This window comes from Brachyistius frenatus, unplaced genomic scaffold (genome assembly GCF_029030835.1).
Source record: "Brachyistius frenatus isolate BFR_SWC_R1_liver_20210118 unplaced genomic scaffold, ASM2903083v1 Contig_36, whole genome shotgun sequence".
NCBI lineage: Eukaryota > Metazoa > Chordata > Actinopteri > Embiotocidae > Brachyistius > Brachyistius frenatus.
Window position 1 is genome coordinate 3,220,488 of NW_027210635.1, and position 16,447 is coordinate 3,236,934.

General features: G+C 42.0%; 3 protein-coding genes across 3 annotated transcripts; all 3 read left to right on the forward strand.

Moving 5' to 3' along the window:
• The first annotated feature begins 151 nt into the window (after positions 1-151).
• LOC138622548 (uncharacterized) lies at positions 152-5,293 on the forward strand. The gene is made up of 4 exons (XM_069701429.1): positions 152-882; positions 1,045-1,113; positions 2,580-2,872; positions 3,987-5,293. The coding sequence occupies exons 1-4, from the start codon at positions 651-653 to the stop codon at positions 4,848-4,850; spliced, it is 1,458 nt and encodes a 485-aa protein (XP_069557530.1). The 5' UTR covers positions 152-650; the 3' UTR covers positions 4,851-5,293.
• Positions 5,294-6,468: 1,175 nt separating this feature from the next.
• Positions 6,469-10,474, forward strand: LOC138622545 (GTPase IMAP family member 7-like). Its single transcript, XM_069701425.1, has 3 exons — positions 6,469-6,523; positions 6,629-6,859; positions 9,096-10,474. Exons 2-3 carry the CDS (start codon positions 6,826-6,828, stop codon positions 10,055-10,057), a joined length of 996 nt encoding a protein of 331 aa, XP_069557526.1. The 5' UTR covers positions 6,469-6,523; positions 6,629-6,825; the 3' UTR covers positions 10,058-10,474.
• A 1,314-nt stretch (positions 10,475-11,788) lies between these two features.
• On the forward strand, positions 11,789-16,295 carry LOC138622543 (uncharacterized). Its single transcript, XM_069701422.1, has 14 exons — positions 11,789-11,835; positions 11,933-11,949; positions 12,055-12,274; positions 12,467-12,529; positions 13,094-13,227; positions 13,321-13,374; positions 13,465-13,507; positions 13,654-13,845; positions 13,969-14,051; positions 14,512-14,557; positions 14,724-15,092; positions 15,177-15,326; positions 15,479-15,590; positions 15,674-16,295. The coding sequence occupies exons 3-14, from the start codon at positions 12,067-12,069 to the stop codon at positions 15,840-15,842; spliced, it is 1,623 nt and encodes a 540-aa protein (XP_069557523.1). The 5' UTR covers positions 11,789-11,835; positions 11,933-11,949; positions 12,055-12,066; the 3' UTR covers positions 15,843-16,295.
• Positions 16,296-16,447: the final 152 nt, after the last annotated feature.

Here is a 16,447-nt window from a genome sequence, read left to right on the forward strand (position 1 = left end):
CAAACAGTCTTACCTCTGCGCAGCGACACATCTTCGTCGTTCTTCGGTATTATTCGGGAAAGAAGCGGACGCGGATCATCCTACACGGCCCGCCCCCGTCTTGCAGTCTGCAGACAGATAAAACTCGTGGATGACAGTTGAGCGGAAACTAATCAATAGACAGTGGAGGGAAACGTGCAAGGACAGGAAGTGTATGAAACGAGGTGAGAGGCGAGTCTACAAAATAAAACAGGAAAAAATATGGAACATGAAAAACAGAGCGGGACGGGACTAAATTATTATGACGCTTTATTGTTCGCTTGACATCCATTGTCATATGTGCGGTCAGATGACGTCACTGTCAGCGTTGCCGGCAGTAAATCTGTGCGGAGAGCTGCGCAGCCGCCCTGCGCATCCGTCAGCTGAGCTGAGGTGGACAGCGCAGCCATTTCTCTGCCTCTCGCGAAAACATGCACGGGATGGCGTTTGTCCGTCACGCACACAACGAAGCAGACGTGCGGGAGTCATGACTGCGGCAGCGTGACTTCAGGCTGAAGTCTGCATCACCGACTGAGAGCCGCGATCTCCAAACTTTCTCCCAATTCAACGCCTGCGCAGTCAAAAGAAACTCCCCTCCATCTGGCTCATGTTATTTTGTTTGTGTGTCAGCCATGGAGGGGAATCTGCAAGGAAGCTGCAGCGACGTAGCAGCGATGCATGTGAAGACTGAAGCCGTGGACGAGAACACATCTGCGCTGGTTTTGGGCAGTCAGGAGTCGCCTGCGCCCTGCGGAGATACCGCATGCAGGGGAGGAGGAGGAGGAGGAGGAGGGGAACAGATTGCAGAGGAGCTGGCTGACACAGAGCTGCAAGCTGCCACGACAAGTACTCCTGTACTACTGTGTGAGTCCATCATGTGGCTTTATCTCTCTTTTTCCCTTTTGTAGCGAAAAATCAGAAGATCTGGGGGTTCATTTCCATGTCAAGGTCGTCTTATTTACCACATTTGAATTGCCAATATTAAATTGGTTGCTTAATCAATAGGTGATATGTCTTTGTCATCAGATTCTGTGAGCACAGACCGGTTCTTCACCACATCCGGGGATGGAAAAACATACCTGAAGATTGCTCCAGGTACATAAGCTTCAAAGTGAGAGGATCATGCAAGTTACACAAAACATATACAATTAGAATTCTCTGGTGAAAAGAAGAAGTATTCAGATCTGTTACTATAGTAAACGTAAAGTGAAAATCCTGCATGGAAAATCCTACTGATGTAAATGTACATAAGTGTTAGCATCAAAATGCAAAAGTATTACAGTAAAAGTACTGGTTTGGTCCCTCAGACGGTTATATATGTTTTTTTTATGACATCATTAAATGATTAATGTGTCAGCAGCATGTTGCTGTTGTAGCTGCTGCAGGTGCAGCTCGTTTGAACTACTTTATATTCAGTTTTATTTACATGGACAGCAGATACATGTGAGGGGTCGTCAGATGATTACCGGGAGAGGAAAGAAGGAAAAAACAGTTCTGATCCTCAAACCTGTTTTTAGTTTTTGTGCTTTTCTCCAATCTTTGATTTTTTTTTTTTTTTTTGGTGAGATATTGGATCATTTGGACATTTATTAAAATTAAAGCTCGGAGGGGAAAAAAAAAAATCACTACTTGGTGAAGCTTTTAACAACACCTAAACATGTGGGACCGACTACACACCGATTTTTGTAAGAAGTCAAAACACAAACAGGTTGAAAACTAATCTTTAACAATGTGTCGTATGTCAAATCTTCATGTGAAAAGTAACTGAAGCTGTCAGATAAATGTAGTGGAGCAAGTACAATGTGTCTTGTTGAAATGTAGCAGAGGGAGAGTATAATGTAGCATCAAATGGAAATTCTCAAGTAAAGCAGAAGTACTTAATAATTGTACTTTATACAGTAAATGTACTTAGTTACTTTCTACCAATGCTGGCAGTGAAAACGTAATTACATTTAATGTCATGAAACATAATTAGATCTCAAGTTCTTAAAGGGTGGTTTCTCAATTTATTTATGGCTTACGACTTAATTTGGAGATCCTATTGTTATGGATGACTTTCACTTTATAATGGGAGCTCCAAATACAATTTACATAATCATATTTCCAGACAGTTTTATTTTGAAGCCCCTGAAAACTTGGGTTCAAATCATTGGTGGTTCTCCACAACAAAAAACAAGCATGACTAAATAAGGAACATCCAAGTTAAACTTTATTATTACTTCCTATCATTTTAACTCAAAGCCTTTGTGCTTCATTGTGACTGCAGGTTTGGTTTAATCAGATTTGATTGACAGAAACCAAACAAACAAACACCTGTGCTAGATTCTGATTGGATGACAGGAGTCTTGCCCTCTTTAAGGCAGTGACAAGAGCGGTGAAAACTATCACAGAAACCGTCTCATGAGAAATGACTAAAGTTTTCCTTCAGGAGAGAATTGTGTTCGCAGGGCGTTTAAACTTTTTTTTTACCATACAGACAGGTCTATGTTAGATATATCTCCTTCAAACCCATCTACATAAAATGATGCAAAGTAATCAAAGCCACCTTTGTTCTGTTCCAGCTTCAGTGATGCCACCTGCCTCGTCAGAGAAGATGCTCCCCTCTGGCTCGGATTTCTCCTCCAAAGCCGTCCTGTGTCTGATTGAGGCGGTCGGGCGCCGCTGGGGTCTGTATGAGACCCGGGAACGCTCACAGCTCTTCCAGAGCGTCCAGGAGGAGATGGCCTCCAAGGGCCACATGCTGCCTGTCGAAAAGATCCGCCGCAAGTGGAACAACCTCATTGTCACATACAAGAGGGTTAAAGACCGCAGCCGGGAGACGGGACACGCTAAAACGTCGTGGGAGTTCTTTGATGTAAGTCTAGCAGCAACAGAAACCGGGGGACAGAATAAGTGCTTCCTTCCTGCACTTTATCAAACACCACACAATGACATTTCCTCCAAAGGGGGAGCAAATAAGTAAAGATATAGTATAGAGGAAAACATCAGGCACTTCTTGTATCCTATTCATAATTTTATAGAAGTTAATGTAGACCTGCAAATGGCTCAGGAGAAAGAACTGGATCGACCTAGACGCTGACACTGGTACAATATGGCTCAAAAGAAAGCACAGACAACAGCAGGATACCGCCACGGCATTAGTACGAGGCCGGATCAAAAAGTTCAGAGACTTCTTCTGTGGCGCATGAATGGTGCGCGGCACTGTGACACATGCGGAGCAACAGGAAACTTTGTTGCACATGTTTTTGTGACCACTGGTACTGAAACTTGAGCAGAGAGCGCACATCAAGGTTAGTTTCAAATCTTTGAGTAACAGAAAGAAGTTGCAGAGAAGCAAATGCAGGAGTAGAGGTGGTGGCAAGCTATGATTGCTGTGACTGAACTTGGTGTTGACAGTCTGACCCTGGGGGACGAATTCATGGTGTGCAACCCGGAAAAATGTCAATTCAAACCCACCTGGTTGCGCTCATGACCGGATTTGCCTTTTTCAGTTTTTACCAGTGACATTCTGCCACTCTTGAAACGTGAATGATACTTACCTCGCTTGACTCATGGCGCCATTGCCGTTAGCTTTCTGAAGCATTTCAAGAGTTTGACACAAAATTTGATGTCCATTGAGAAATCGCCATGCGTCTGGATCAGCATTCACAAAAACGGGTGTTACTCAGGTGCTGATTTTGATCAAGTGAAAAAACTTGGAATACTAATTCCCAAAGGTCATAGCTTCCTGCCGCTCCGGGTACTTCACGGTGCTGCTCACCATTCACGCACAACAGGAGCAGACTCCAGACTCTTTGATCCACCCTTGTATACTGTATGAGGCCTGATGTTTGAGTCGGCTAATCCGTCACGTGAAGGGTCCTTGTGCTGAGAGAGATCAGCTGATCCTCAGCTGATTTGGGTGACACAAGTTAGTACGTGTATTTATTTTTGTCCTCTCTGTCTCCGTGTCTCTTTTCCCACTGTAGTTGATGGACGCCACTCTCTGTGACACTATTGGCACTCAGATCCTCAACAACAAAAGAAACAAAGGCGGCAGCACAGTTTCCACACTGCCTGGACCTCTGACAAAGATCACTGCAAAGCAACAGCAGCTCCCACAGCCGACCACCATCATCCGCCCCAACGGTGACTTTGCTTCAACCGCGGGTGTGGAGTTAGTAGGTCAGGGAGCTGCCACCAGTCAAATCATCAGTAGCACCGCTGCCACTACCTCAATGAGTGCAGCCACTGTTAGCCCGACAAACGCTTCAGAGCTCAAGCCTCTGATTGTTCTCAATGGTGACATTGTGAGCACCAGTATTCATCCGGCCACTATTGTACCAGCGCCATCTTTTATCTCATCACCTTGTTTTACAGAAACGGCCTCCACATCGCCGTCTCTCGGCTCCACCAGCAACACAGACCTCAACACAAGCCGTAAAGCTCCATCCCTCTCACCCGGTGTCATACCCTTTCGCCTTAGTACAGCGCCGCTTACCCACAATCAGAGTGTCCTCGGCCTCTCCTCCTCGTTCGCCCCGACGTCTCCCTGTCTCACGTCCTCTGCCGCCGCCTCGTTATCCGCAACAACCATGTCAGGAACTGAAGGGCAGAACCAGAAAGGAAACAAGGAGCACACTTTGTTCCAGGAGATTCTGAAGCGACAGGAGGAGCAGGCCTACCTGGACCGAGTGGCTCGCCGCCGGGTCGAAGCCAGAGAGAAGAGGCGCGAGAGGAGGGAGGTGCGAATGTCAGAGTCCCTGGGAAGAATAGCCACGGCTCTGGAGCTGCTCTCCTCCAAACAGGACACAGTCATCGCCCTCCTGCAGAGACTTGCTGATCGGAAGTGATTTGGGGCTGAAAGGCTGAAAAGACTCTTGTGTTTTGTCCCAACCTGAAAACATGAAAATGTATCGTGACCCAGCATACAATGCTACTGAAAAGGAGGCTTGCTTAATTGACATAAAAATCAATTAAAAAAATGTACTTCTCACTTTTCTAAATTGCCTACAAGTAAAATGATGTTATTGTTCCATGCTTTGCATTTCAGGGCATTACAGTTCGCTGCACTAGCAACCAATAAAATCCTTCCCTCCAAACCCACAGCTAATAAGATTTGGTCCAAACTGCAAACATCTTTTCTTAGTAAAAGCTATTACAAAGTTTAAAGTAAAATACATAATTCCCTCTGGATCTCCTTTTTGATGAAAGAAAATGTTGAAATTACAGTCTAAACTGTGAGTGTTCAGATGGTTGCACATTTTTTTGTATAAACAAAATAAACAGAAATCTAAATAAACTGTCTCGGTTTAAATTTGAGTAGTTTTTGTTTTTTTTTTGTGAATACTGCAAGAATGTGAAAGTCATAGTACTTTCCACGCATAGTACAAGTGTTCAAAGTAATCCGGCCTCTAAATCGTTCATGGACAGCTGTGTGTTGTTTCAACATTGTGCACAAAAGTCTGCACAGTGTCTGTTCGGACTGAGGTGCAGCTGTCTGTGAATACGAGGAGTAAAGCGATGACCGTAGAGTGGAGGAGCAAAGTTTCTGGACAAATGAAACAAAAATCTACCTCAATCAAACAGAGTGGGAAAAAAAAATAAGAGCTCATGACCAAAAGCACACCGCCTCACCTCTCAAACATGTTGCTGCTTCTGACAGCAGCAACAGGATGAATTCAGAAAAACAGGAACATTCTGTGTCCTCAGATTCAGACAAATGCATGGAAACTCATTGGACGACATTTCATCAGCAGGACAACGGTTTTAAACACACGGCCAATGAAAGCACAACACCTTTCAAGGGGAAGAGGTGGGATGTCCTCGTCTGCCTTGGGTCTTCAGAAGTTAGTTTACTGGGGAATGTTTCTTTTTTGGAACAGTGAACACCTCATGGAAACATAAAACTATTTATTTTACTTTAGTCTTAATTAAAAATAAAGTAACTTTAGCCATCAGGTAAATGTAGTCATAATTCCCTCTAAAATGTAGAGGAGTAGTATCAAAAAGTTTAAAATTTAAACATTCAAGTAAACTTCAAACTGTTACTTAAGTACAGTACTACTTAAGTAAATACTGTACATACTTTCCACCACAGAGAGTGAATGACAAACAAAACAAATGATATTTTTGGCATGGGATCCTGTTTATTCTTAGATAATTCACCCAGATCTCCCAAAGGTTTTAATACCTCTAAAGTCAATGAAGTGCATTCGCCACTAGATGGCGCCTTTTGACTGCTACATTGTTCATGCTCTGCAGCGTGTCCAGTATCCGAGAGGTACAACATGTTGCTGTCACATGATATTCAAATAGTTTCCTCATTGATTTCCCCATATGACCCTGACAGTACAACACAACACAAACAACTCAAAGGCCGTTGACACCGAGCGACAGGATTTCAATATGTGGCTGTCATTTGGTTCACATGAGATGACAACCAATGCGGCAGAATAGTTGCATGTCCTCCATCAAATCACTGCTCTTTTAAAGGCTTCGTTTCACGTCAACTCGTGCTTTTTACGTCAGTACTCACTTTCACACACTTGAACCTTTGAACCAGTGAAACCCAAATCACTGCGCCAGTGCTCAGTCCTTCTCAACTCACTCTGTATTGTTTCACTTTCAGTTTGCTCGCAGCCGCAGGAAGAAAGCTGGGGCGAGAACTTGCCTGACGAACAAGCCTCTTAATCGGACGTTTAGAATAAATACACTCCAGGCGAAAGCAACGGGTGCAAACACGGACATTACCTGAGCGCACCTGGTGTTTGTCAGCTCTGGTGGGAGACAACCGCTGTACCTTCGTCTGCCACGAGCCTTCCCAGCATGTCGATTGTAGAGCAAGAGGATCAGGGCCAAGGTCAGTCTGAAAATGAACTTTAATTTAAGCTTTTTGTCATATTGCAAAGTAAATTGTGTTCATTCTACCTGTTATACCTTCTCCAGTGAGCACTGTTTGGAAAGTAGTTAACGAAGTAGCCTGTATTTACTAAAGGTACGTCTCTAAGCCTATTCAAGAACACTTTTCTGGTACTTAACTTCACTATTTTCACTCCAATACATTTCAGAGGCTTTTTTTTTTTGTTGTACATTCTACTTTATCACATTTATTTGACAACTGTAGTAACTTTGACTCAGTCTTTAAACCAGGGGTCTCAAACTCGCGGCCCGCGGGCCAATTGCGGCCCGCGATACGATATTTTATGGCCCCCACCTTATTATGAAAGTTTAATGTTAGTGCGCGAGTTTTATATGAATGGCACTTTCCAGTGTTGTGTGCGGAGCTGAAAGAACCGACCAATCACAGTGGGTATTTGGCTCTCGGGGGCGGGACATCGACCGGGCTTGATGCAAGCAGAGAAACATTTCTCAATGAGTGAAAGTGACAGCAGCGTTGCCATGGAGAGTTTTCTTCCGGGCCTGGCTGGCTGCCTCGTTTCTATCCGGTAAACGTGGACATCCGTCCCAGCGCGCTGCGTTCACAACACTTCCAAAAAAAAGTTTTTTAAGTTGCTGCCCAGCGGGACATTATACGTATATATGTCTCTCTCTGACAAAATAAATCAAAGTGATGCGTACGCGGCGAGATAAAAGAAAGGAAATAATGTAGTCTAACGTGGTCTGCAGTCACAATACCGACACCTGTCCGTCGGCAATAACAGTCCCCGATAACCCGGACCAACTATAGGGTCGCACCGTTATTTGGGGGGGGTCATTATTTTGTTATTTGCATTGCCTCACACGATGAACACTACATGTATTTCTATATGATGTCATAAACACGACAGTGACACCAAGTGGAATTAAAATATATCCCACAGCCCCAAACATGTCTTTTTCAAAGCCTGCAGTGAAGAGAAAGGTTGGTGATGAGCACAGACAATCCCAGGGAAAGTGGGAGATGCAATATTTCTTTGTTGAGCACAGGGGCACCCCGACGTGTCTTATTTGCACAGAGAAAGTTGCGGTGCACAAGGAATACAATTTGAAACGTCATTACACAACTAGACATGCTGAGGAGTATGCAAAATACCAGGGATGCTACGCGAGAGGAAGCGCTGCCAGGTCTCCAGCAGCAAGGAGTAGGCAAGAGAAGCCATGTTCAGAAGAACAGTTCATGTTCTTCAATGTTCCATTCATGTTCAGAAGAACAGTTCATGTTCTTCAATGTTCCATTCATGTTCAGAAGAACAGTTCGTGTTCTTCAATGTTCCATTCATGTTCAGGACAATTCATGTTCAGAAGAACCCATTGAGGTTAAAGAACTGTTAATAAAGACGTTTAAATCTGAATACAGCAGATATAGAAGACTGAAGAAACCACACAGTTGCTGACTAGAGAAATCTAATTATTATTATTTTATTTATTACTGATTTATTTACTTATTTACTTATTAATTCTTAATTTGTTTACTTATTTTTTCATCTTAGTTTGTGTTCAAAAAAAATAAAAATAAAGACATTTGAGAAGATTGGAATTTTTTTTAACAAAGCTTTTCTTGTGGAGTACCCGATGCGGCCCAGCCTCACCCAGACTCTGCCTCCAGCGGCCCACAAGTAAATTAAGTTTGAGACCCCTGCTTTAAACCAAACACACTGCTAAAGATTTAACCATCCGTGTGGCTGCTGGTGTCTTACAAAAAAAAACCAGTGTGCAGTCGGGGTCACATTTCAGATTTCCATGAATTAAGAACAGCTGCACCAAACAGTAACATGTTGCTTACACACTCACTATTCATAATCTAATGATGTCATATATAATGTATCAGTTAGCAGGACCAGTACACTTACTTTAATAGTTTAACTACATTTTATTGCTAATACTTATGTTTGTGCCTCTTTGTCATTCATTTTGTTTTATGATAATGCAAATATATGTGTGGCACTATTGTGGACAACTTGTACTTTAGTAAAGACCTCACTGTCTGTGTTTTCCATACCATATAATGTGCAATTATTATCATCAGCAACAGAAGCTGAATATAAACATACAATGTTGATGAGCAATGATGACGAATAGGAAATGAAGGTGAGAGAAGACTGTATGAACCAAAATGATTGTGTAATAAGAGTATTTGTCATTTGTTGGATTCGCAGAGCGTGTGAGGATCATGCTTCTTGGAAAGAGCGGCGCAGGCAAGAGTTCAAGTGGGAACACCATCCTCAATAAACTGGTGTTTAAATCAGACATGAAGCTGAAGAGAATCACTTCCTACTGCGAAAAGGAGGATGGGACTGTTGAGGATACGCCCGTCTCGGTCATCGACACACCGGGGCTTTTTGAGAAAGACACCAAGAAGGAGGTAACTGTTCGAGAGATTCTGAAGCGTGTGAAACTCCAGGAACCGGGACCTCACGTCTTTGTGTGTGTAATCCCGCTGGGAAGGATGACTCAGGAAGATCAGAACACCAACATGCTGATTGAAAACATGTTTGGTCCAAGAGTGTGGGACTACACCATGGTGCTGTTCACCCACGGGGATCGCTTGGAAGGAAAAACAATCAACGACGTCATCACAGAGAGTGACGAAAACCTGCGCAACTTCATACGCAAGTGCAGCGGTGGCTTCCACGTCTTCAACAACAAAAACCTGGAGGACCAGATGCAGGTGATGCGGTTTATGGAAAAGATCCAGACCCTGATGGCCCTGAATGGAGGGGGTTACTACAAGACAGAGCTGTATCCCAAACAGGAGAGGAAGATCAGGGAGAGACAGCAGGACATCCTGTCAGAGAGAAACGAAGACATCAGCAAGAAGGAGACACAGCTGAAGGAGCATTTCCAGGACAAGGAGCTCAACACAAAGATCAGGGATCTGTGGAGAAACGAGGAGGAGGATGCAAGAAAAGCTGCTGAGCGTAAGAGCGTCATGGCCGTCTTCTTCTCGAAGGGATCCATCCTGTTGGTGTTATTAGTGTGTCTACTGATAGCGTGGGCTCTGCAGGTATCAGTTGGGTGGCTGATACCTGCAACAATCATTTGGATGGTGCTCTTCCTCACTGGGATGTTTCCATCTATTCCAGAAAAAATGTCATGGCTTGAGAAAAAAATGCAATAGGTGTGCTTTCAGATAATGGAGCATTGTTAACAATTAATAACACCTCAGTGATGGTCATTAGGAATGTTATGTACTTCAGTCCTAAGTAACTGCTTGGTTATATATTGCTTTAGTCCACAAAGATAAAATGATTTACAGCCTTCTCTGCTCCTGCATGATTCAAATTGAATTCATCAGGTAATTCAACTGTATGCTAAATGATCATTTCAGCTATACGGTTTGAGGGGAGTTTAATGTTTACTGTTTTATTTTCAATAAATGGAATTATTTGATGCATCTAGTATTTCTTTTTTTTTTTTTTTTGCAGTGAAAATGGGACAGCCTTTGTAATGTGACTGAAATAAAGGCAAAATAAAGGCAAAATGATCTTGCGTTGATAATAAACACAAACTACTATAATGGTTTAAATAGAAGAAACTTGTGCTTTTGTGTCCTTCTATGTAGCATCAGAGTTACCCCTTACAGGACGTCTGATTTTCATGTTACAGCGCCCTCTGGTGGTAGTTTTAGCGGAACAACATGGCTCGGTGGAAGTCAGAGTCAAAGTGGCTGAATCATTTTTTGGGAGTGTCTACAACTCTTACTTTCTGTTTCATTTCTCTTACTCGGGGACAGCGGAGGTAAGACACTAACTTCTTCTGAGGTTATTCAGATGTTGTTGTTTTTTTTTAACAAATGTAAAGTTAATATGATTTTATGTAGCTTTGTGTCGATTTGATGGTTGTTTTATGGTGATATAGCCTAACAAACAGACATACGTTTGTGTGCAGATAAACATGCCTGTCAGTTCCACTCAGTGATGGATTAAAGTGTTATTGCACAAAGCAAAATGAAAATAGTGCATCAGCGCAGCCTGTGAGAGATACATAAGACTACAAGGGCTTTATTCCGTTTTCCCTGTCAGATGAGGCACTTTGGATCATTACGTTTGTCCACAATGCCACATTTTGCTGTGTGTGAAGTTATGTGGAGAAATGTCTCCCTCCTGTTTTAGATTCGTTAGTTACAGAAATAGGCTTGTCACCTACAGGCCAATAATACCATGATAAAATAGGCCTAGTCAGTGATCTGACTGTAATGTGTTTGGTACCCTTCGGGAGTCATCCTAATGCATTTATGAGGCCTTCAAAACATGAAGACAGAACTTACCAGACACTGGGCTGCAACTGCATCTACGTCTTAAGGAAACAATGGGCTACCTGTGCCCATTCTCTGTATTTTAAATTCAAAATATTGCCTATAATTCACCTTTACTGCTGGGTTCATCTAAATAGCCTGTAGCTTCTGTTGGATGCAGGACTGATCTACTGCAGATTATTAAAAAACCTGCACCAGGTGTGTTAAACACAGTATCTACATCTCCGTATAGATAATACTGATGTTAGAAGTTACATTTTAAGTCTCTGGATCAGGCGTCTCCAACCAAGTAGACCTCGATGTACCAAGTGGATCGGGAAGCTCTTAGAAGAAGAAAAAAAGGTTGGAGACCCGAAAAAAACTAACAAACAAATAATAAATAAATAAATAATAAAAGCATGAAAACTATTGCCAGGGGAAAAGCTAAAGACAAAAAAATATTTATTGTTTCCCCTATTCCTACCTCCAATCTGTACAAACCATTGGAGGCCCACTGCACTTCCTCACTGTCTTGGTCTCTGAGTTGTGTAGCAAAAATGACACAGTGTAAACAGACAACAAGGACTGATGCTGACAACTGCTTTCTTCAGGGGCTCACCAGAAGCACCGGTGTCATGAACTGAACCTGGATTTGTACTGTGGTAGGCAAATCTTTTTTTCCCCTGCTTCACCCAGGTTAACAAAAGATGTAGCACACTTTTCAGGACAAAAATATTGTCTTGCTCTTTTGTTTTTCAGATTGGGTCTTTAAAAAGGTTTGCTCAGATGTAAAGCAGAAATGCATAGAATAGAATTATGAATTAAACAACATAACTAAAAACTGCGATGGCAGTCTGAGGGGAAGTGTGTATCTACTTTAGACAGAAGAACAAATGGAGAGGAAAAGAACTCGGTTAAGAGTCGTTAGTGAAGAAGAAGAGGAGGAGGACGACGAAGAAGAATGGAGGGTCAGAAGAACAAGCCTAAGGGAAAAAAAGAGAATCAAATACATTGAAGATGATGTTGAAGAGGAGATAGAGGATGAGGAGGAGGAGAAAGAAGACACGGAAGATAAACACAACCAGATGACACCAGAACATAGTGAGTGTTAAAAGTCCTGTTTTACAATAAACACTCGTATCAGATTTTTAAAATAGGTTTCCATAATCCTGAAAACAAATTCCAAGCACAAATAGCAAAATAAAATATTCTTCTGTAGAGTTCTGCTAATTAAGATGCTGGAAATGAACATGTGTGTAACACCTGTGGCATTTGTGTTGATGTCAAATCTAGGATTCTTACCTGTAACCTGTGGAACCAAAAAAGGTGTCCTGGATGTAGAAAAGCTGGACAGAGGTAAGCACATATAGTTATCTGAAAATAATACATGCCATGGAAATTGTTAACTTTTTTAAACTATTGGAATGAGCGAACACTTGATCTTACGCGACACAATGCCTAGAGATAAAGGTGACATACTCATGCAAATGCGACATAAGGGCTTATCAAGTGAGCACGTCCCTTCCTCCGGTGTTTCCTCGAGTTAGGCCCACGACACCTCGGGAAGGTTCAACTGTAGTCCGGGCGTCCCCCTTAATACCCACCCACCACTCTGCTCTACCTTCTTTACTTCCCAATTAGTATGAGTTGTGCCGAAAGCAACAAGATGTCACCTGCTACAATTACGATGGATTCCAATTGATTTTTGCCAGTTTCAAGTTATTTCAGAGAAAATTGTGGGTTTTTCTTTGTAATGTGAAAAGGTACCGACACAATCCTTCCTGCATGTACAGCATGTCAAAAAGACCAAATAAAACTTCATAAAAAAGACTAAACAACTAAATGCAATTTTCTCAATCCTTTGATATTTTCCATACTTATTTGTAACTTTTTGGTATGTAATGTGAATGCTTCTTTTAGGTGCGGCATGTATTATCTGTGAGGGCTGCTGGCTTACTCCAAATGCCTTTGAGGACTTTGGGGGGAGAAGCTCTGCTAAAAAATGGAAAACAAGTATTTTCTCTGGAAATAAATCTCTGCAGTTTTGGTTTGAGGTAAGGTACTTTTTTCTTTTCATCTTTTATGTACTTTGGTTTATTCAAGAAAATCTGACTACAATAAATAAACTGCCAACTAAATTATCACAGCAAGGTCGGCTTGCCACGAAAGGATATAAAAAGAAAGGAACCACAACAACAGAGGTAAATGAGCACTGGAATACTGTTTGCAAAATAAATGCATGCAACTTTGACAGTGCTGCTTTTTCTTTTTCATTATTCCTCTCACAAAAGGAGATCCTGCCATCGAATCGTGAGCCAGTGAAACTCTTTGAAGGTTTGTCTGCAATTTGGTAACAGTAACTTACAACTGAAAAATGAAAACATTAATCAGAGTGCATGCCAACATAATATTATTCATTTGAAACTAGGTACTAATTAATACAAAAATCCTTAAGTGTACATATTATTTTATCCCTAAAGTGTCAGAAAAACAATCTGTAGAGGAAACTGAGGAAGAGGGTGTTAAGAATGAAGAATGGTTTCAAGGCTGTGAAGACCTGGCCCTGGAGACAGAGGAAGAAAGAGCTGGGGCTGAAAATGATGTAGAGGTTGTAGAGTCAGGAGATACCAAGAGCAAAGAAGAGGAGGAACAAATGGAAAGTGTCATTCTAGGTGACATTTCTGACAGGAGTCATCATCTGTAGAAATAGTTTATCATTGAATTTAATGTTGTCATATTAGCATACTAAGTTTTTTAGTTGTAGATGTATCAATATCTCTCTTTTTTTTTTTCAGAAAGCGAGGAATTGATGATTTTAACACACGAGAAAAGTCGATTTCAGAAGAAAGCAAAAGTTACCATCTGCAGGCTTCCACAGGTAAGATGGAGGGGTGAGTGTTAGTATGTGTCAAAGCATTTCTCTAGTTTTTAGCCTGATGGTCTGACGGTTTGATTTTCACTCCATTGTGCTGGCATGTGTGGCTCCCATGTGAATCCTAATGACTTTGTATAATATCATCATCAGGTCAAATTTTGTATTTGTCAAACACTTTGGTGTAATAAATAGCTACAAAACTAATGACACAACAACTTGTGTTTTGGTCCTTTAAGCAAATGTCAGCATGGTAATATGTCCGTGTTACTACATTGCCATTTGTGGACACACTAGCATGCTGATGTTAAGTGCACTGCATGTGAAAACTTCTGCCAGTCATTATGCTGGCAGGGTTACATTAGTACCGACCTTACTGCAAACTGCATTTTCTATTGACTTTGTACACAATCACCTCCAGATTGTAAAGAGAATCTGTTCACTCTTCACACTGTGCTTGTCTCAGGCCGAGAGTCATCGCCTGACCAACGGCACGGATCATACAAAAGAAGGTGTGTGAATATTATTGTAATAATTGTCCTTGCTAAGCAAAGTTTTTGCCTTGTGAAATATAATTAAGTCTAATTCATTTGCGCGATGAAGCTGAAAGTCAATAAAGCTAACTGGACTTTAACTGGAGCGACCCCGCTGTGTAACCTCAGGTTGATTTGTGTACAGACTGTTGGTGTAAGCCCTTTGCTCAGGGTGCGTGCGGTGAAGAGGAGAGAGAACCCAATGGTTTGGTAACAGGTGACCTGACAAACGCAGCAGCCACGAATGTTGATCCTCCACAGATTTCAGACCTACTAATCACTGGAGTTTACGGAGTAAAAAGAGAGGATTTTGCACAAAGTTCTGAACGAAAAGATGAACAAAGAGAAAACGAAACTGAAACATCTCATTCTGCGTCAGCTTTCTCGTCCCAAGGCATCATAGATCAAAATAAAGCCACTGGATTAATCAGCACTGCTGACACTGCTGGCCTCCGTACCTCCCCTGTCCTGTTATACACTGTGGCAGAAGCAGGGTTTCCTGGCAACGTGACAGGTTAGTGTCAAATAGTTCCATCAGTTCCTGCATGTTTTTTTTATACTTTAATGTAACATTTATTTGTATTTTTCTTAACATAAGATGGAGAGTTGGAGATGCTGCATTACATAAAGGAGGAGAACGAATGGGACAAAAAAGAAGATCTTGACATGTCAAGACCTGAAGACAGTGGGCAAACTGGCACAACTGGAAATAGAGATGTGACCTCCAGCCCAGCAGCTCAGCTGACAGGTATTCAGGAAGAACTTATCGATTCAACGAGGGAGTTGTTCAGAAAACAACAAAAAAAACCTGCTGCTTAATTTGTTGCCTTTTTGCCTGATTGTTTGTACAAGAGCACAATTACATTTTAAATTGTAACTATGTGTCACTTAACTTTACAGATCGTTCTTCTACACCTCAGGTTGGGTATGTACACGACAATCCGGGGTGCACAGATGTAACCCCCTCTGGCCACAAAGCATCACAGCAACAAGCGATGACACCAGATACAAGGTAATCTGGAACGGTCACATCATCTAGTTCAACAACGATTCTTGATTTGTTTGCACGGCCTAAAAAGATCATTCCTTCTGCAGCATTCCCAAAACCACCCGCGGGTCAACGGTGGCGGCCTCGTCGTCGAGCTCTAACGAGGATACAATGGACCTCGATCAACTGAAGAGAGAAAAGATAAAAATGCAACTGAAAGTTTTAAAACTACAAGAGGAATATTACAGTTTGAAAATAAAGGAATTTAAAAAGTGAAACTCTCACGGGCCTAGTGTCACACCAAAACATGGAACACACACGTCAGTCCAGTAGAGGACACCGTGTCAGTGCTGTGTTTCGCCTCGCCTCGGCAGGACAGGGACACTGAAGAAGAAGGTTGGGACGAAGGTCGTGTGCTTTTTCATGCCTAAGGGAGGCAAAACGTGACACTGACATGATTGCTGAAGTGGAGCGACGGGTGCGTTACACACTTTGTTGTGACGCCGGCTTAGCTGCACTGGAGCCTGCATGTAAAGTTGACGGTACGGAGGGTTACGGACTGCAGAACAAACTGAACACGAGACGAAGAGGAAACAAAATAATACAAATAAAAACAAATGGATGACAGGAGAAGTTTTATATTGTATCGACTGTGTCATGCATTTATGAGAAGACCTCACTTAAACTTTTGGTTATGGTCATATTAAGTTAAGTGTTGCACAACACACCCGAGCATGAATTATGAAAAATGTATCATGTGTACACTGTTGTTTTGGAAATATTGCAATATATAAAACTGGGAAATCATTTACTTGCTCTATTACTGGGCTGAGTTTATATCTAGTTTTTAGGCATATTTTCATGTTTTCAGCTCTTGGAGA